Raw genomic sequence first — 20,923 nt, forward strand, 5'->3', positions numbered from 1 at the left:
GTCGGTTCAAACCTACCAGCCACTCCTCGGAAGGAAGATGGGGCAATCTACTTCTGTAGTGATAATGCCTCAGAAACCTAAGGAGGGGTCGCTATGAGTTGGGTCTGACTCGACGGCACATAACAACAGCAACAAACAACATATGTTTAGATATTTTTAGGTGTTCATTTAAAAATCTGACATTGGTACCATGGGGTAAACTGATGAAGCCAAGTGGGAAAGCTAAAAATCAACCCTAGAGACTTTCCAGATAAGTTTTCTGACCCCCTAACATGAATGTGCTGATTGGCAGTTCTGCTTCTTTCTACTGCTTCATGGCCATGGGACACAGGAACTGTGATGTCATCTGTCTCCTCTCCCTCTGATTCTGATGGCTGTTGTGACGTGGCCTTTCTTTCTTTCAGGGTGTAAACGGCATGTCTGTGGATGAGCAGCCTGACTCCCCCATGTATGTGTATGAGTCCACAGTCCACTGCACCAACATCCTCCTGGGCCTCAATGACCAGCGGAAAAAGGATATTCTCTGTGACGTGACTTTGATCGTGGAGAGGAAGGAGTTCCGGGCCCACCGGGCTGTGCTGGCCGCATGCAGTGAATACTTCTGGCAAGCACTGGTCGGACAAACAAAACATGACTTGGTGGTCAGCTTGCCTGAGGAGGTACAGTTACTTGGTTTGTTTGTATAGTTGTCAATGAAGGTTTATTGGCTTACAGAAAATTGGCTGAGTGGGAGCTAGAAGGTAGACCCTATGACATGTTTCCACTCAAGGGTTTGTGTCCAAGTCACCCACACATTATGTTTGTGGTAAACCAGTTTCTATTTGATGCACTTAAAGTGTCAGAAACAGGGATCTGAACACAGCACCTTACTTTAAGGGAACTGAACCTCACCTGTGGCTCATAGTCCCTTGTAGTTTCTAGTTCAATTACTCTTCAGTTTTTGAGTAGTTCAACCAAAGTTTGATACAGACCTAGATGTGGGATCTGAATTACTGTGACTGTTGCTATGATTTTGCACTTTCATATGGTTTAAGGATTGCTAGATTTCCCTTGAGAGTGAAAGAATGAAAGAATTCACAGCACCTTCCTTGCTTGGGGGAAAAATAAAAGCAACCAGTAATTTTCACAGTTAATATAGTAACATTCTAAGAAGGAAGTGTAAACTTGTTTTTCTCACCATTGTTGAAAATACCCTACTTGGGTTTCTTAATTACTTCAGTGAGTCTAATCATTTCTGTACTTTAAGGTAGCCTGATGTACTGTCCAGAGATGACATTCAGTGAGATGGTTTGAACTATAGAAAGTCAAAGATTGGGCTTCACAATGGCAAATCATTGAACTGTCACTGTTGGAACTGCATGTGCATTTCCTCTTTTTCCATGACTTCTCTTCATTTTCATGGAATTAGTAGTAGTCTTAGAGCTGTGTTGATGTCAGAGTAACTCCTTGTGACTCTAGGACCACCATTAACATTTGTGCAGACTATGTATAGCAAAACCCTTAAGGTCACAACTCATCCATAGTCCCCCAGAGTTGTGCACTATACCACTGGACAGCTCTTCACTGCAATCTAGAAGAATCCAAAGACACCCTCACCCTGACATGAAGTGCTAATGATTATAACTAGCACTAAATTCCCAGGGCTCACAAACACAGTGCCTCCAGAGGCCTGGCAAATAATATAATTGAGTAAAATGATATAAATGAGTAAAATTAAGAGGTTGATCAAAGATGACAAGGTAGGCAGATATACTACCCAGACAGATATGGATGACAATCCTAGAATGTAGAGCTTCAAAGGAAAACATGAAGAAGTAAATCAAATACAAATTATAGGAAGAAACTAAATGAAAACAGGAAATTAAAAGGCATATGGAACAGCCAGCTCACACTCAGCATAGTGCTCAAACCTTTAGAATTATTGTAAGCGGCATTCCAATTGGGGCAGGAACCAGATAACCATTTCCGCTCACCTAAGACTACACTCTGGTAATGTACTGCCTAAGACATTTGCCTGCTAACCAGAGGGTTGGCAGTTCAAACCCACCAGCCACTCCTTGGAAAGAAGGTTGAACAATCTGCATCTGTAGTGATACCGCCTCAGAAGCCAAAGGAGGGTTCACTATGAGTCAGATATGACTTAATGGCAGTGGGTTTTTTTGGTTTAAGACTACACTGGTACCCACATCAGTGATCAACAACCAGAGAGATGTGATCTCCCCCCTTACACTGTACAAACTTCCAATGACCAGAAATGCAGCACCCCAACCCCCACCCAGTTTGCAGCCAGTCACATCTACCCCACTACCAGTGTTGTGGAGCTCTGGTAGCATAGTGCCTAAGGCATTTGACTGCTAACCAGAAGGCTGGCGGTTCAAACCCACCAGCCACTCCTCGGAAGGAAGATGGGGCAATCTACTTCCATAGCGATACTGCCTCAGAAACCCAAGGAGGGGTCACTATGAGTTGGGTCCAACTCGACGTTACATAACAACAACAACAACCAGTGTTGTACCACTTTTTCTTTTCTTTTTTATTTTTCTATTTTTCTTTCTTCTTAGTTCCTACCTCTTCCTCTTGCTCCTTTTTCCTTTTTTTCATCCCCTTACCCCCTCTTTTTTTAATCCTGCAAAGTAGGCACCCCACCCCCACTGCATCCATAGTCAGCAGCACATGCCCCTACCACTTCACAGTCAGTGGTGTGCACTCCCATGGAGCAAGCACCATGTGTCTGCTACAGCCATGTTTGGCAGCTAATCCTTGTGCCACTGCCATGCTGGGTTTTTTCCCCTCTCCCCCGCCCCCACCTTCTTCTCTTCTTAATTCTTCCCGCATCCCCCTTTGTTTGTTTGTTCTTTTTTTTTTTTTCTCTTCCTCTCCTCCCTTTCTTTCTTGCCCCCCATTAGTCAGGAACCAGTGACTTTAGCTAGGCATATCTACCACACCTCCTGCTGGAACCACTGGGCAAAGGCCACCATCCACTCCAGCACCACTAGATCAATGACAGTTGGCAGTCAACATTCTCCCCAGTCTTCCATGAGCTACTTTATATGACCAGTTAGAAACTTACACCCACACTTACCTACCATCCACTACCACGTTCACCCAGAGACAGGTGGTGAGCACCCCAGTGCTGCCAAACTAGCAACCAGAATAGCATACCCACCTTGTTGCCTGGAGATACTAAAACAAAACAAAAAATCGGGGTGAAGCAAACCAATGTACAATCAACAAATGAATACAGTAACACCACAAAGTCTCTGAGACAACAGAAAAATCACACACACACACACACACACACACATATGCAAACAAAGCAGGACAAGATGGCTCAAGCAAGTGACCAAAATAAGGAAGAAGAAATGGCACTGCAACTACGTAATAAGGAATTCTAAATAATTGTCATTAGGACTCTTCAACAAATTAAGAAAGAGATCATTGGAAACAAAGACCAGCACCATGGAAAACACAGACAAAAATCTGGAGAACCCAGGAAAACAATACACAAAACAAATTGACTAAATAAATTAAAAATTAGAAACCATACAGAATCAACAAATAGGAATCCAGAAGATTAATAACAAAATTTCAGAAATAGGTAATACTTTGGAAAGACAAAGGAGTAAAATTGAATCTGTGGGAGACAGAGTTAGCAGAATTGAAGATAAATTTCTTAATACTAATCTGTTAGAGGAAAAATCTGGGGAGCGGGAAAAATGAAGAAAGCCTGAGTATTATGTAGGACACCATCAAGAAGAATAACTAACATGTGATCAGACTTCCAGAACAGGAAGAGGCAAAAGAAACATCCAAGAAAACTCTTAAAGATTTGTTGGAAAAAAACTTCCCTAATATCGTGAAAGATGAGAATATATGCAATAAAAAAGCTCAATTAACCCCAAGAAGGACATACCCCAAAAGAAAATAACCAAGACATATCATAATCAAACTTCCCAGAAAGACAAAGAATCCTAAAAGCAGCTCAGAAAAAATGAAATCACCTACAAAGGAGAACCAATAAGACTAAGCACTGATTTCTCAGCAGAAGCCATGCAGGCAAGAAGGCAATAGGATGACATATATAAAACCCTGAAGGAAAAAAATTACCAACTAAGGATTATATGGGAGCTCTGGTAGCATAGTGGCTAAGACACTTGCCTGCTAACCAGATGGCTGGCGGTTCAAACCCACCAGCCACTCCCCGGAAGGAAGGTTGGGCAGTCCTACTTCCGTAGTGATACTGCCTCGGAAACCCAAGGAGGGGTCGCTATGAGTCGGGGCCGACTCGACGGCACATAACAACAACAACAAGGATTATATATCCAGCAAAATTGTCCCTCAAATATGATGGCAACATTAGGACATTTCCAGAAAAACAGAAATTAAAGGAATTTGTAAAAACCAGACCAACCTTACAAGAATGCTAAAGGGAGTACTTCAGACAGAAATCCAACAATGGCAGACAACCACCTAAGATTAAGACACATGACAACATCACCCAGAAATCAACCCAGATATAGAAGTATCAAAAATAAACCTACAAGTCTGAAAATAGGGAACCAGAGATGTCAATTTTTAAATGATGACAACTGTACAGCTAAGAGAGTGAATAAATGATGTAGTTGTAAGCTTCCAAAGGAGAGGAAGTCACAATATCAAGGTAGAACAAACTGTTTTAAGCTCGGGAAGATACTCTCAAGTTACAGGTAACCTCAAAACAAATTAATAAACCTTCTTATCAAAATAAAGAAGAAAATCATAAAGATTTAGTAAACACTAAAACAACAGAAATGAAGGAAATGATAAGAAAATCTGTAAACAAAATGAACTCAGCATAGAAAAATACATAGAACAAAGAAACCATCAACGCAGCACACACAGCAAGTAAGAATGCCCTTTATCACCACTTTTATTCCATATTGTATTGGAAGTCCTACTCAGAGCAATAAGGCAAGAAAGGAAAATAAAAGACATCCAAATTGACAAGAAGAAGTAAAACTATCTCTGTTTGCAAATGATAGGACCTTATACACACACACACACAAAAAAAAAATCCCAGACACTCAACAAAAAAGCTGCTGGCACCAATAGAAGCACTCAGCAAAGTGACAGGGTACAGAATCAACATACAAAAATCCATCGGACTCCTCTACACTAACAAAGAGAATTCTGAAAAGGAAATCAAGACCAAAGATACAGTATTAGGAATAAATCTAACCAGAAATATAGATCTTTTGATCTATACAAAGAAAACTACAAAACATTACTGTAAGAAACCTACATAAAAGAGATTACACCATGTTCATGGATAGGGAGACTTAATATTGTAAAAATGTCAATACTCTCCAAAGCGATCTGTAGATATAATGCAGTCCTGATCCAGATTTCATCAACATTCTTTAAAGAAATAGAAAAACTAATCATCAACTCTGTGTGGAAAGGAAGGAGACTCCAGGAAAACAAGGCACTACTGTACAAAACCAAGTAGGAACCCTCACACTTCTCAACTTCAAAACCTACTATACAGCCATGGTAGTCAAAACAGCCTGGTGTTGGCACAGTGACAAATACAGACCAATGGAGCAGAATTGAGAACCCAGAAGTAAACCCATCCGTCCATGGACAGCTGATCTTTGACAAAGGACTGAATTCCATTAAATGGAAAAGAGATAATCATTTTAACAAATAGTCCTGGAAAAACTGGATGCTCATTTGCAGAAAAATGTAACAGGACCCGTATCTCTCATAAGGTTATGTGTCAATGTGGCTGGGCCTGGTTTTGAGTGCCTGGGTAGCTGGATGTAGTTATTCCCCATGGTGAGATTGGTAATCAACTCCATAGTGGATCTACTGGAGCAGCTGAGTAGCTTCCTTAGTAATGTGGTCTGTTTCTAGTACATTAGGAGAAGTTTTGAGAAAGGTCTCTGCAGCTTTTGGCATGCTTGAATCCTGCATGTAGCTGAGGCGTCATTCAGCAGCCTGCCATGTTGTCTACTGATCTGGGGACTGTTAATGCACTTGAATCAGTGGCCTGCCATGTGGTTTGAGATTTCTAGGACTGTGACATTTTTATATGTCAACCTTGGGCTTGTTAGCCTCAGCAGCCAGCAGCTGCCTGAGTTAAAAGACACCTCTAGCTCCTGTGGACTGGGAGCATGAGGCAGATCTGAACCCCAAAGTCGATGGACTTTCACCCAGACCCTAGAGCTGGCACTTTGAACTCCAACTTCTAGCCTCCTAAACAATAAGAGAATAAATCTTTGTTTGTTAAAGCCACCCACTGGTGGTATTTTTTCCTAGAGCAGCATGAAGTAGCCAAAACACTCAGCATATGCAATAACTAACTCAAAGTGGATCAAAGATGAAAATGTAAGACCTAAAAATGTAAAGATCACGAAAGAAAAAATAGGGGCAAAATTAGGGGCCCTTAAAATAGTAGACAGGCATATGGGGTAGATACACTCCTTGGAGTGATGAACCATGGGAGAACAGAAGGGCAGCATTTGCACAGGGAGACAGCTTGGGGGGTGGGAATGCATGGGAAGAAAGGATGAATACAGGGAAGATGTAATTATGGGGAGGAAGTGGGAAGAGAGCTATTACATTGTGGGGATTTGCAGTCAATGTTGTGAGACAAAATGTGTATGAACTGCTGTATGGAAAATGAATTTGCTCTGTAAACCTTCACCCAAATCACAATAAAAAATCTTAAAAAAAATTAGGGGCCCTAATGCATGGCATAAATAGTCTATCAAACATCACTAAAAATGCACAGAGAGCAGAAGACAAACTAAATGACCGGGGCCTCCTCAAGATTAAACATTTATGCACATAAACATTTTATGAAGAGTGAAAAGAAAACCTACAGACAAGGAGGAAAAATTGGCAAGAGCATATCAGACATGGGACTAATCTCCAAAATTTATAGAAAACTTCAACACCTCAACAACAAAAAGACAAACTATCCAATTTAAAAATGGGCAGAAGACATGAACAGACACTTACTTCATCAAAGAGGACATTCAGGTAGCCAACAAACACAGGAGGAAATGCTCATCATCATTAGACATTAGAGAGATGCGAATTAAAATAACAATGAGTTATCATCTCACCCCAGCATTAATAGCGAAGTTCAGAAAAACAGAAAACAACAAATACTGATGAGGGTGTGGAGAAATTAAAACCCTCATACCGGTAAGACTGTAAAATAGTACAACCACTGTGGAAGACAGTATGGTACTTCCTTAAAGAATTGGAAATAAAAATACCTTATTGTTGTTGCTGTTGTTAGGTGCCATTGAGTCAGCTCTGATTCATAGCGACCCTATGTACAACAGAATGAAACACTGCCCAGTCCTGTGCCAGCCTTACAATCCTTGCTGTACCTGAGCCCATCGTAGCAGCCACTGTGTCAGTCCATCTCATAAGGGCCTTCCTCTTTTTTGCTGACCCTCAACTTTACCTAGCATGATATCCTTCTCCAGGTTAGAAATGCCATATGATCCAGCAATTGTGTTACTAGATGTATATCCTAAAGAAGTGAGAGCCAGGGCAAGAACAGATACATGCGCACCCATGTTCATCACAGCATTATTCACAGTAGCAAACTAAGTACCCCCATCAATGGATGAATAGATAAACTATGGTACATGTACACAATGGAATACTATGCAACATTCAAGAATAAGGAGTCTACAAAACATCCTATAACATGGATAAACCCAGAAGACTTTACGCTGAATGAAATTAGTTAATCACAAAAGGACAAAATTATTGAGACCACTACTGTAAAAAGTCAAGAAGAAAATGGTTTACGTGCAGAAAGTAACACTCTTTGAAAGTTACCAGAGGTGGGAGGGAAACGGAAGCTAAATCACTAACTAGAGGGTAGCCGTGTATTAACTTGGGTGAAGGGAATGGCGATAAACAATAAGGAGAAGGTCAGCACACAATGACCAAAGCAAAGGAGGACACTGGAAAGGGCACAAGAGTTAAAGGCAACAAAGGTCCATACTATTACATACATACTCCTGCAATAACAGTAATAACAATAATCTACATGTGGATACATAGACATGCAAGCTGAACAAGTGTGAGAAGGTGAACTGGACTACACCCATGAACATATATCGATTTGACAGAGGATACTTCTTTGTTTGTATTTACATGTGTGGCAAATATATCCATGATTAAAATAGAGCATATGAGATAAAATTTTGAACACTTCTTAGCTATAACCAAATACCTTGAAAGAATGAGTCACTGGGCCTGAGGGCCCAGAACCATACTCTCTGGAAACATCAAGATCAACTGGCATAACATTGCCTACAAAGGTAATGTTCTACACCCTACTTTGGTGAGTAGCAATTAGGGACTTAAAAGCTTTTGAGTGGCTATCTAAGGTGTAACTACTTTGTCTGGAGCAAAGAATAGTGAAGAAAATCAAAGACATTTGGAAACAATTAGTCCAAAGGACAAATGGACCACTCCAACCTCCAGCATCCAGAAGCCTGAGACCAGAAGAACTAGATGGTACCTAGCTTCCACTGCCAGCTGCTCTGAAAGGAATTACAATAGGAGGTCTTGGATAGAGTGAGAGAAAAATCTGGAACAAAACTCAAAATCACAAAAAAGACTGGGCTTACTGGTCTGATAGAGACTGGTGGAATCCCTGAGTCTATAGCCCTTAGACACCTTTCAAGCCTGGAACTAAACTCACCCCCATGGCTCAGCTTTTAGCCAAAAAATAGACTGTCCTGTAAGATGAACAATAACACCAGGCAGGTACACTTTCCTTAGAACAGTCAACTATAAAAGATCAAAAGGGCAGCATTTGCTCAGGGATAAAGCTTAGAAGGCAGGGATAGGAAAGAAGGACAATTGGAAAAGGTAAACAAACACAGGGAGCAAGTGGCAAGAGTGCTGTTACATTGTAGGGATTGCAATCAGTGTCACAAAACAAAATGTGTATGAACTATAGAATGGAAAACCAGTTTGCACTATAAACTTTCACCCAAATCACAATAAAAAATGAAAATAAATAAATGGGTAAAAATGTAAGTTGTATAACACAGTTGGGAGTTGTGAGGGGAGTACCTGCTCCACCAGTATGTACCCACATTCAACATAAGAAACAAACAGGCAAACAAGCAGGCCCAGGGACCACCAGGTTCCAATCCCTCATTAAGCAACATCTGCCATTATGACTGCACAGCAGGGGAATGGCCAGCTGATAAAGTGAGAACTGCATAGGCATCAAGCATTTTCACATTACTATCCCTTATATGTACTTTCCATACAGTGCTCCATTACCAATCCTTACACAGCTAACACAGAACTAGATACACAGATACTATTAGAGGCAAAATGACACATCTGTTAAAGATCATGTAATTGGGGGCAGAGGTAAGGCAGAAAGAGTTATGTACCCAGTAATGTGGGAAGACTGAGGAATGGCAGCTGTGGTGTGACTGAGTAACCTCTGAGCCAGATTTTCCTCATCTCCGCTAATAAGGGGATACTTAACCGGCCCACTTGTGGTACGGATTAGTTGTGAGTTGATAAATAAAAGTTCTCAGCATGTTTCCTATCCGATGGTAGACATTCATCAAATATAAGACCCTTTCTTCTTCTCTAGATGGGTAATAAGAATGTATTTCTTATTTACTCCAACTCTAAAATTCTCTGGAAATATTTGGAAAACTTCTGTTTATCCAGAATGATCTTAGGTAGGGAGCAGGGCTTACAGTTAACTGTAACTATTTGAGAGCCATTTCATTTATAATGCTTTTTTTACTACTTTGCCAAAACTTCAGTATTAAAATATGCTTACAAATTAAAGTTATCCTTTATGTAAGTTTGTATCTCTGGTGAATGTTGGCACCATCTGAGATTCCTTAGACCATGTACCCTAAGCCCAGGTCTGCACCCATTTGGCTCTGGGATCCTAATCTGGTCACTTAACCTGTCTGAGCCCTAGTTCTTACCTGTAAAAACCAGTATAATTCTGCTATACAACACTAAAGAATAATGTAGAATCTGTAAAACAGCACATAACATGGATGAACTTGGAGGACATTAATTATGCTGAGTGAAATAAGTCAATCACAGAAGGACAAATATTTTATTAGTTCATTATTGTAAAAAGTCAAGGAAAATTTTATATATGAAAGGAAATTTTGTTGGTTAAAAGGGGTGGGAGGAGAGGAAAGGGAACATTGCAAAACTGAAAATAATAATAAAAAGATTGTTGAAATAGCAAAGAAAAACCAGTAAAATTCTTAGTCTTTGTATATTTATCATAATACAGTACCAGGGCAGTAAAATTTAAAGGTAATGGGGTTATAAATGTATATGACATAACCTGAAAGTTTCTTTTTTATATCAAATTCCTGATAATTGCATATTCTCTTAGAATTGGGTACTCTTTAAAGGAAGAGGCGCACTGTACAGATATCACACAAAAATATCCACCTCTTTGTTCACAAATTGAGAGAGTTTGCTCTGTGTGGGTTTTCTTTCTTCCTAGCCGTGTAAATGATTATTGCCCCTACATCATCTACCGCCTCCAAACCATGAAAGCATTCTGATTGCTCATGTATCTAAAACCTTTAGATATAACTCTTTACTTTTTTTTCCCTATGAAACAGGAATTCGTAGTGTCAATACTCCAGCAGATGAGGCCTGCAAATCAGCCACAGAGGCGTTTTCCTTTGTGAATCTGTCGTTGTTTCTGAGGCCTCCTCTGAAGACCCCTCCCTGCTCTGCTAAGAGCATATGCATGCAGCCCCCATGCATTAGGCATTGTTTTCCTCCTTTTGCTGTGTCACACTGAGATGTCTTTGCAGGCTCTGTGATAATTGTACCACTGCACTCGGTGAATGTCTTCATAGAATTTGAATTAGGTGATAAATAAGCAAACAACCCAAACACTACCTTGGAAAGTAGCTTCCTGGAACTAACTGCCATTGCTTCATATGATGTAAGAAAAAGCATTTGATTAACTCTTTGGTCCATCTCTACACTCCCCAGCCAGCCAACCACAGCACCGCTCAGGAGCCCAGCATGCGCAAGTCTGAGGGTTTCTCCTTTTTTTTTTTTACTTCCAAAAGCAAACTACCACCACTCTCACTCCCTTACTTGAACAGTTGAGGCAAGATCCAGCCCTTCCCTCCAATACTTTCCAGTCATAAACTTCTATCCCAAATCCTGGCTACTGATGGACAACGTAATTACCAGCAATTTAGAGCCACTCATAGTGTAGCCTCTAAACTGGAAGTGGGAGGGACAAAAAATAGGGACTTCCTTCTATAAGGCAGGGAGTCAGGTGGTATAGTGGTTATTTTGGCTGCTAACCAAAAGGTCAGTAGTTTGAACCTACCACCCACTCCATGGAAGAAAGGTGAAGTAGTCTGTTTCCATGAAGATGACAGCCTTGGAAACCCAATGGGGTTCATTATGAGTTGGAATCATTTCAGTGGCAGAGTTTGGTTCAATAAGGCAAGAAAGGAGTAATTGAAATGCCTTGCCTTTTTTTTCCCCTCTCTAAAATGAAACGGCAGGTATACTCAAGATTTCCACATATATCTGTCAGCAGCTAGTAGGAGATAAGGCATTATGCTTAATACTTTCACTAAATAATGAAACATCATTTCATTCATAATCACTCATTGCTATTGAATCTATTCTGACTCATGAGGACCCCATGTGACACAGAGGAGACCTGCTCCATAGGATTTTCTTGGCTGCACTCTTACAGAAGCAGATTGCCAGGCCTTTCTTCCGTGGTGCTGCTGGGTGGGTTCTGACCACCAATTTAAGTTAGTGATTAAGCATAAACCATTTGCACCATCAGGGGCCTTAATTTATAATTAGTAAGTGTATTTTGTGCTAAGAGATGAAGGGAAAACGGTACATGTGCCAAGTATTGCAAAACCATTCTTCCACTGCTCATTAGGATTCAAGTTGGTTCAGCAAACATCCCCTCAGCTATTGTCATAGAGACCATTTCAGGCTGGATGCCAGCCATGCTGGAAGTGGCATCACAATGGTAAAATCTGATAGTGTGCAGGGGACAGGAATGGGGTGTGCTCTTTAAAGACATGAAGCCCACCATGGGTTTCCACACCAACTCCTTTCTTAAACAAGGCTGCTTGCTGCCCTCATAGAATGCCAGGGGAAGAGCAGCTGTCTAAAGGATTTTGCAAAAGTTCAACCACCTTTCTTTGGATTGGTTGCCTATGTTCTCCTATACTCTAGAGAAAGCGTTCATCCAGGCACTGGCTAGAGGGCAGAAGTGAATTTGACTACTTTCTATGGATTTTATACTTTTTTAGGTATATTTCAGAGTTCTGTTCATGTTCATTCTCTGTGTGTGTGTCTGATTCTCTCTCTCAACATTTTGATACAAATCTCATTTCTTCAGTGCTAAACAAAAAGGAAAATTGACACAGATTTTGAAGAAAAAGGATATGTTGTTAAGTCTTAGCCACAAGGTGCCATAAAGAACCTTCTTTCAGCAGTACTGCCAAGCACAGATGCCAACAAGGAAAGTATGAAATCTTCTAATCTGGAAGTTTTTAGAGGATATGAAAGCTGTTAATGTCTCTGGGATGGGTTCGGTCTCTGTGCTTTAAGAAAGCATTAAGACAGTCAAGATTACCTTTGTGGCATCTTTTCAGAACATGATACTACAGAAAGTTGGGGAGATAAGAGGAGCCAAGAAGGAAAGACTGAGAAAGAGCAGCTATTGAAGTAGGAGGAAAACCAAGATAGTATATGAATGCCAGGTGAAGAAAATATTTCAAAGGAGGAGGGAGTAATCAACTGTAGCATATGATGCTGATAGCTAAGATGAAGGCTGGAAAATGACCACCCAGTGCTACAGAGACAATTTGTGATTTCACTGAATACCTTCAGGGAAGCAAAAGCACAATTCATCTGTTTATTCTAGAGATTGGGAGGAGAGGAATTAGAGGATGCTAACTACATTTTTGAGGCCTTCCAAGTTAAGGGGAACAGAGAAATGGCCCAGTAGCTGGGGAGAAATGATGTCAAAAGAGGATATGTTTGCGGTTGTCGTTGTTTGGTTTGATTGTTTACATAGGGAGAAATTCCAGCATGTTTGCACTCTTTGATAAAGACTACCAGTGTTCAGCTATACTCAATTTTCCTCTCTCCTAAGCATACAGAAAGACAAATTTGCAGTCAGGTGGGGCATGTGACTAAGAGGTAGCTAATAAACTGTGATAAAGTAACTAGTTACTCCTGGTCTGAGGCAGTTAAGAGTAGGCTTGAGTTCTTCATGTTCTTTCTCGTCCATTTAATTGGGGATCACAGAACTCAAAAAAGTAAAACTACAGCCTAGATCCATGAGTCACTGTTGGGGAAGAGCCAGTAAGGAGAGCTGTCTTTTGCAGATCAGACTTTGACATTATTGATAAACTATTGTGCTAGGCCACTAAGATTTGCTGTTTGTTATGGCAGCAGAACCTAGCTTATCCTGACTTATGAGAAAATCCAGAAGGAAGAGAAAACTTGATAATAAAGGAAACAGAAAGCCAATTGCTAAAGAAATGTCTTTGAATGCATGAGAGAGGATGGAATCTAGTGACCAAGTGGAGAAACTCAACCTTAGCAAGGCACAACCTTACCAGAAAATGATGGAGGTGGACTGGTTGGTCTTAGAGTTCTTGTCCTATGCTACATTTTATAATCCTTGAACTTTCTAAGTTCCTGCTGGAAAACTCATTGCCATCGAGTTGGATACAACATGTAGCGACCCCTCCTTGGGTTTTCGAGGCAGTATCACTACAGAAGTAGATTGCCCAATCTTCCTTCCAAGGAATGGCTGGTGGGTTTGAATCACCACCCTTCTGATTAGCAGTCAAATGCCTTAGGCACTACACCCACTGGGAGAGAGAAGAGAAATCCTGGTCAGGAAGACAGGAGAGATATTTGCATAGAGGTAAGAAAGCCACGGAGATGGGAGGCAAACTGATTTTATAAAATTAAATGCAAACAGCTTTACTAAGTCTTTGTTATAAATCTGTTAGAATGTTGATTATTATGGTCATTTGGTATCGTATGGAGATAAATAGGTAGAAGAGAACCATGGCACTCGGGAAGAGGAGCAAGCCCAATTCTCTAATTAGCTTGGCTTGTAAATAACCCTTCACTTTTCAGACAGGGTCTTGCAGGAGTTTACAGGAGATGACAGTTAAAGCTCTAGAACCACTGGGCAATTTGGTAGCCTAGAACATATGCACATTGCAGAAGTGGTGAATCATTGCTCATTTACCACTTCAGTTTTAGGATTTTGAGAAAATTGTTTTAGATTTAATGACTTCAGTTTCTCCACAAGTATGCAGGAAGTAACAATACTAGTTACCAACTTGACTTGCAGGGCTGCTGCTCAGATTAATGAAATGTGATATGTTAAACTTCTTGGAAGGATGGTGCTATATAAACAGTAGGTATTATTATTGCCATAAAAGGGAAGCAGTCTTCCCTGATGAAATAGCTCTTACCTCAGAATCCTCATTAAAAGCTGTGGTGCAATTTTCCAAGTTGCATTAGTGAGACTTGGCACCAGATGAAAAAAGGCAAATAAATAATAAGAAGTCAAAATATTCTAGGTAACTACTTGCTGGCAAGTAAGAAGTTTTCAAGTCCTGGAATCATGCTGATAATTTTGAAATGCCTAAAGGCAGAACTTATTTATAGTAATGCAGAGGTGACTTCCAGCCCTGAAATCTGGGCATCAGTCTCAGATGGGGGTCTCAGATAGGGGTGCAATAAAGCAAAGCATGAAAGGGGGAGTAAATACTATTGTGATTTTTCTCAGACTGCTGCGGAATGGTGCTGATGAAGAGGGAGAGAGATTTGGTGTGAAAATAGCCACAGCAATAGCTAATTTTAAAACTGAAATACATAAGCTGTTTCCAAACCTCTTCCATTTTTTAAATCCTGAGGCCAGTAAATCCTATTTAAAGAAACTTCTGCAGAAATGTCTTCCTCTTTTGGCATAGTAGTAGGAATTGAGTAGACAAAAACCTAAGATATATCTAAAAATTCTTTTTTTTAGTGACCTGATTTCAAAGCAGGTTTGAAGGCTTCCTTCCGCTGTATCTATTTATCTCCATATAATATCAAATGACCATAATAATCAACATTCCAACATGAATTTATAACAAGGACTTAGTAAAGTTGTTTGCATTTAATTTTATAAAATCAGTTACTGATGTATTCATTTTTAAAATCTTTTTTTAAAAAAATATGAACAAATGCCCTTTATCTTTCTTTCTTCCTCCTCTTACTGAGTTTCTTAACTATTTCAGAAAATTAATGATAGCTTTGAAGACAAAGTTCAGAGCTATGAATTTCCTTACTTGATCAGTAATAACAACTGTTATTTTATCTTACTTAATCATAGAACCCAGGCCTTCAGCAGAGTATTTAATTAAAATTTTAATTGATGATAAGAAGTTAAGTAGCACTTGGGAGAGTTTGGGGGTTTTTTTGTTTTTTGTTTTTCAGTAATTTCCACTTCCTATCTAGATTTACCCCTCCTCTCCAAAAACAAAACAAAACCAAAAAAAAAGGTATGCTAGAGAGATTCGTATGGCTGTCAGCCAAGGGTATTGTAGGTCGTGCCAACATGAGCTGGCAGGAGGCCACTGTCCAATTAGCATGGCTTCATCATTGCAGAGTAATCACTCTTGAGTAGATGGTTGAGTCACTCATGATGTAGTGGTACTTCACTTGAGCCAGTACTTCTTAGAATAGGTTTCTTGTTCACTGTTATTACCTGCCCTACTTTGCCAATAAAAGCTCAGGGCCATTTAGGCTGAAAGCCGAACGGAAGAGAAACATCAATTATATATCTCATTTCTCTTTGCTTCCTGAAAACTGATATTGCAATTAAACTGTGAAAGCATGGTGTGTTTTTTAAGTGAATTACAAGAAAATACAGCGAAATACTCAAGAGTTTCCACACCAAAATACTCAAGAGTTGGAATCCAAGAGTTGGTTTTTGTTCTGTCTTTTCTTTGGCAGTTTTAATACTTGGCACAAATTTGAGGATATCAGTAAAGTTACCTAATAATCTTAATGGATTCACATTCCATTCAAAAACTTGGCATGTCACCAAACTGCTTCAAATTTCAGCTCTCTTGTTGAGGGGCTCATGATATTCTGGTGGGTATGCAGTTGTAAAAGCAGACGGCTTTTGAAAGAGGCCCTTCTTATGGTGAGAACACCTGGAATCTTGGTTGAACTAGCTGTAAGCCAGGAAATTGATTCAGGAATTTTTTAATAAAATGGATCACATCCAGCCATTGGAGTGGTGTGTAGTTGTCACTAGGAAAAAAAAAAAAAAAACTGTTCTTAGGCACAAAGAAAGTAAAGTAAAACTGTGGGTGCTACTTAATTGCTATTTTTATGTTTATATTCTCAGTGTTTGGGGTTCTTAACCAAATCACAGACTATGTAAAGGTTTGGGTGTTTTTTGCCTTCACAAGTAGAACAAGCACTCCTGGTTTCCTTGTATCTCAGAAGTGCTTTTTATCCCATTAACTTGGTGCACATAGTAAAATTCATCACTTTCCTATAGACTCCTCAAATATGTTGACAGTCTCTCTAACTGCCATTGGCACCACCTGCACACCAGCTAGTGATGCAGTGAGCTTTCTTCTCCAAGATGGACTTCAGTGTGCAGCCTGGCAAAGGCTGTGTGTGAAAAAGTTAATGCATTCAGCACCCTGGGTGGGATGGAGCCAGGCCTTCACCATGAGCACATTTCTTGACTGGCAGCAAAGAGAAATACTGGCAGCTGTTCCCAAGAAAGCCAAAAAGTTGGCCCAGGGGAGAGAAAAAATGCTGGGATTTAGCCAACAAAAGATGCCTAAGTTTAGAAGAAAATCAAGGGAAGGATACAGAAGGTCACAGTTATAGGCCTCCAGCTTGTTGGAGTAACAACTATTTCATTTTATCTTCTGCTTTTAAAAAGGAGAGTGATAAATGTCATTGCTACTTATTCTTTCCTTATTCTTTATTTCTAAGCCTTCATTGTTGTACTATTGATTTTTTTATTATACAAAACTAAATGATAGATGATTCTTCCTCAAAGTGGTATATAAATGACATCATTTCTAGTGGTAGTGTCAGCAACCAGAACTGAGCAGAGCAAAGCAAATATCTGAGCAGTGGCCATACAGTTGTGTGTGTCAAGCTGTGTTGAGTGATGCAAGTCAGAATAGAATAATGTATGTGGTTCACTTACAAAGATCTGATACCTTATGGCTGAACTATGGTTCTTGTTTTGTTAGTTACTAAAAGAGAAGGGTAGGAAAAACAGGAAAAATTATTGAAAGACCAGGAAAATGGCTGCTGACAAATGGAATCGTGCAGGGCCCTAGACATGTAAAAAGGAGCACTCTAGTACCATGAGATACATTTCCATGTTTGAACTGTCATTTTCCCTTCCTCAGGCTGTGAGGGAGTATTTCCTTGTACTGCTGACTCGAGGGCACATAACAACAACAGCTTGTATCTGCTTCCATTGTGCCAGTATTTCCTTGTGCTACTTGGAGGTAGGCTAGGAGTTGAATTGTGCCCTACAAATAGGAAGATTGGAAGACTGAAATTACAGAGTATCAGTAGTGAAGACAAGAACTTCATAGTTTTGGGAAATCTGAAAAATATTAAGATTGAAGATGTTGGAAGCATACCTTTCATAACTCTCTGGGGATGTTGTGATGAGTTAATCCATCAGATTTACAAGGTGTTCATGCAGAGAAATGCAATGACCTTTCAAAGTTCTGTTTAACAAAGTATCTCTATGCTCCTACCAAAGCTATTACATAGATGTTGACCAGATATTTACTGATGACAAGACAAGAAGAAACTGCATCCCTGTGTGAGGGATTTCAGCTATATTAAAGGAGAATTTTTTAACAGTGCAAAATGTTAGACACTGAGATAACCAAAAACCAAAAAATAGAAAATAACTCTCAGGAGTTTCGGTTTCTAGGTGTGTAGGTGTGTTTGTTTTTTGTTTAAAACTTTTTATTATGATTTGGGTAAAAATTTTACAGAACAAATGGGTTTTCCATTCAACAATTCGTACACATTTTAATTTGTGACATTGATTGTAATCCCCAAGATGTAATAGCACTGTTCCCATTTCCTCCCTGTGTTTACTATTAGTCCTTCTTTCCTATCCCTTCCTGCCTTCTGAACTTTATCTCTAGGCAAAGGCTGCCCTTTCATCTTGTTTGGTTGGTGGTTCTAGGGACGGTGTACCTCCCTGGTGTTATTGTTCATGTTATAGGCCTGTCATTGCCTGGCTGAAAGTGGAGCCATGGGGAATGGCTTAAAGAGTTAACAGGTGACTATAGGCCATGGCTTCAAGGATTCCACCAGTCTATCAGATCAGTAAGATGGGTAGATGCTCATCAAGACAATCTGGCTTAAGTATAGCACAGCTTAGAAGCAGAGGAATAGAACACATGATCCCTCTTTAGGTCATTTCTTTGGAGGGATTACTTATAAAACAGGACTATCCCTTTCAAAAAACACTTAAATATAGTAGAAGAATCAAGACAAAACCATGAAAATCAAAGATGAACAATTCGGGAACATTCGTTGTAGATGCCAAGCTATGCTGGTGTTCATTTGTGCTGCAGGGTTCAGATGGGGGTGAGCAAGGTTCTCATTCCATCTCCTTTGGCAACACATAACACAGACAAAAAGTAACACCACACACAGACACATACACTATTCTGTCACATGGGATAAATCAGAACTGCACAATGCAAGATCAGACCATCTTCATACTAATCCAGGCAGAGTTCAATACAAGCATTACTCCTGGGGGATCAATCTGGTATTTAGAGTCTTCTGATGTGAATATTCATGAATTACACACCATATTAAATAATGTATTCAGGGTATAACTTGACCGCATAAAGCTTTAAGATATAACTTCCATTGAGAGGAAAATCAAGGATTAAAGGAACAATCTTTAACAACATCATGAGGAAACAATGGGACAAATCCAGTAGATGAAACATTCTATAAGATAAGTGGCCTAATTTCGTCATTAAGTCAGTTTCAAAAAATAGAACTATGCTAAGTTAAACAAGATTTAAGGGATTTTAAAAATACATACAGTGCATGGTCTTAGAGTAGATACTTGTTTGAACAATCTGAATAAAGGACATTTGGGGAAAAATTCACATATGATCTGGGTATTAGATTAATCATAAGCATGTATACTGAATTGTTAACATTGGTGATCTGTGGAAGGTGGGGATGTGATTTTTCTTCTTCTTCTTCTTCTTTTTCTTTCCTTTTGGCTTATCTGCATTTTCTAACTCCCTACAATATACATTCTTACATTTCTATAAGAATAGAAGAGTTATTTGAAGACTTAGATGGATTTAAAGGAAGGGAAGAAGGTCAGGAAAAGTCTAGAGCACAGTCCTAGAAAAATAAAACTCAGCAGTGTGACTTTGTGTTGTTTCAAAAGTGGATGGGAACAGGGTGAAACAGATAGGGATGGCAATGACTGTATTTTTTATTTGCTATTTATTTTTTAATCATGTAAATGTTTTATATAGGCAAACAATTAAAATTTAATAACAAAAATGAAAAGCAATAAACCTTGAAATTTAGAACAAACAAAGATGAAGTCATTGTATATTAAATTGGTTAATTAACCATACAGGAAAAAAGAATTAAATTAACTTTTTAATACAGTATTATGACTAGATATTCTTTGTGAGCATATATTCTTGGGACAAAAAGAACTGCAAAGATATGCAGCTATATAGACCGATGTAAAGACCTGCAAGGAAATTATGAACTTAACTGAGTAGGTTTGTTGTCAGTAGTGGTATTGGTATGATAATTCTGAAACTATGTTATTGTATATTATAGGATACAAAAAATGAATAAATACATTGCTACTTGGAGTTCTCACTACAGGAGAAGAAAACAACTAATATAAAATAGGAGAAAGGAAGAACTATATGGCACTCAGTTTGAGCTGGAGGTATTAATATATCTCTGTGAATTTTTTTAAAATACATTTTTCTTGGTGCTATACACACAAGGACCTACACGGTACAGCTCCCCAGTAGCAATGAACATGCCTAGTGTGCAGATCTTGGTATCTAAATACTATAATATAAAGAAACCATATCTCCTTGGAGAAACTCTAGATTCGAAGTCTGGCACAGGAGAAGTACGAGATAAGCCTGAAACATCTTCAAGTGCCAAAAAATATAGAGTGTTCAAAACTAATGAGGACAAATCAGAAGGGTGCTGGTGCCATCTTGAAGGGTCTTCCACTGGCCAAAATTGTGATAGTTGAGCAACAACAAAAACCATGAATCATAATATATTGAATTGACAAGAATTCTTGTGTTTATAATATATAATTATATTTAAAAAGAAAAATAGTGGGAGATTGACAAGAGAGAACTCTTTTTTGCAGAAGAATGTCACTTTTAACTATAGCAAGTACGATTAAGTTGGTAGCAGTTTGCATCCACTTATATAACAATTGACTCTGCAAGGATCATCCCCACAATCATGGCAGCCTCTGTGTTAATCCATCTCATTGAAGGTCTTCCTCTTTTTCAGTGACTCTCTGATTTACCAAACATGATATCCTTCTCCAGGGACTGGTCCCTCCAGATAACATGTCCAAAACATGTGAGACACAATTTCACAATCCTCACTTCCAAGCAGCATTCTGGATGTACTTCCTCTCAGGATGATTTGTTTCTTCTCCTGGTAACTCATGATATATTCAATATTCTTTGCCAATACCATAATTCAAATGCATTAATTATTCTTCAGTCTTTCTTACTCATTGTCCAGCTTTCACATACACATGAGGTGATTGAAAATACCA

General features: G+C 39.2%; 1 protein-coding gene across 1 annotated transcript in view; it reads left to right on the plus strand.

The window, feature by feature from the left end:
• The first annotated feature begins 416 nt into the window (after positions 1-416).
• Positions 417-20,923, plus strand: part of BACH2 (BTB domain and CNC homolog 2) — a 107,924-nt gene continuing 87,417 nt past the window's right edge. Inside the window, exon 1 of the mRNA XM_007950806.2 lies at positions 417-659. Within this exon, the coding sequence (XP_007948997.1) occupies positions 417-659 (243 nt within the window). The remainder of the gene's footprint in view (positions 660-20,923) is intronic.

Source organism: Orycteropus afer, unplaced genomic scaffold (genome assembly GCF_000298275.1).
Source record: "Orycteropus afer afer isolate SDZICR_OR568_19922 unplaced genomic scaffold, OryAfe1.0 scaffold00011, whole genome shotgun sequence".
In the NCBI taxonomy this organism is placed as follows: Eukaryota; Metazoa; Chordata; class Mammalia; order Tubulidentata; family Orycteropodidae; genus Orycteropus; species Orycteropus afer.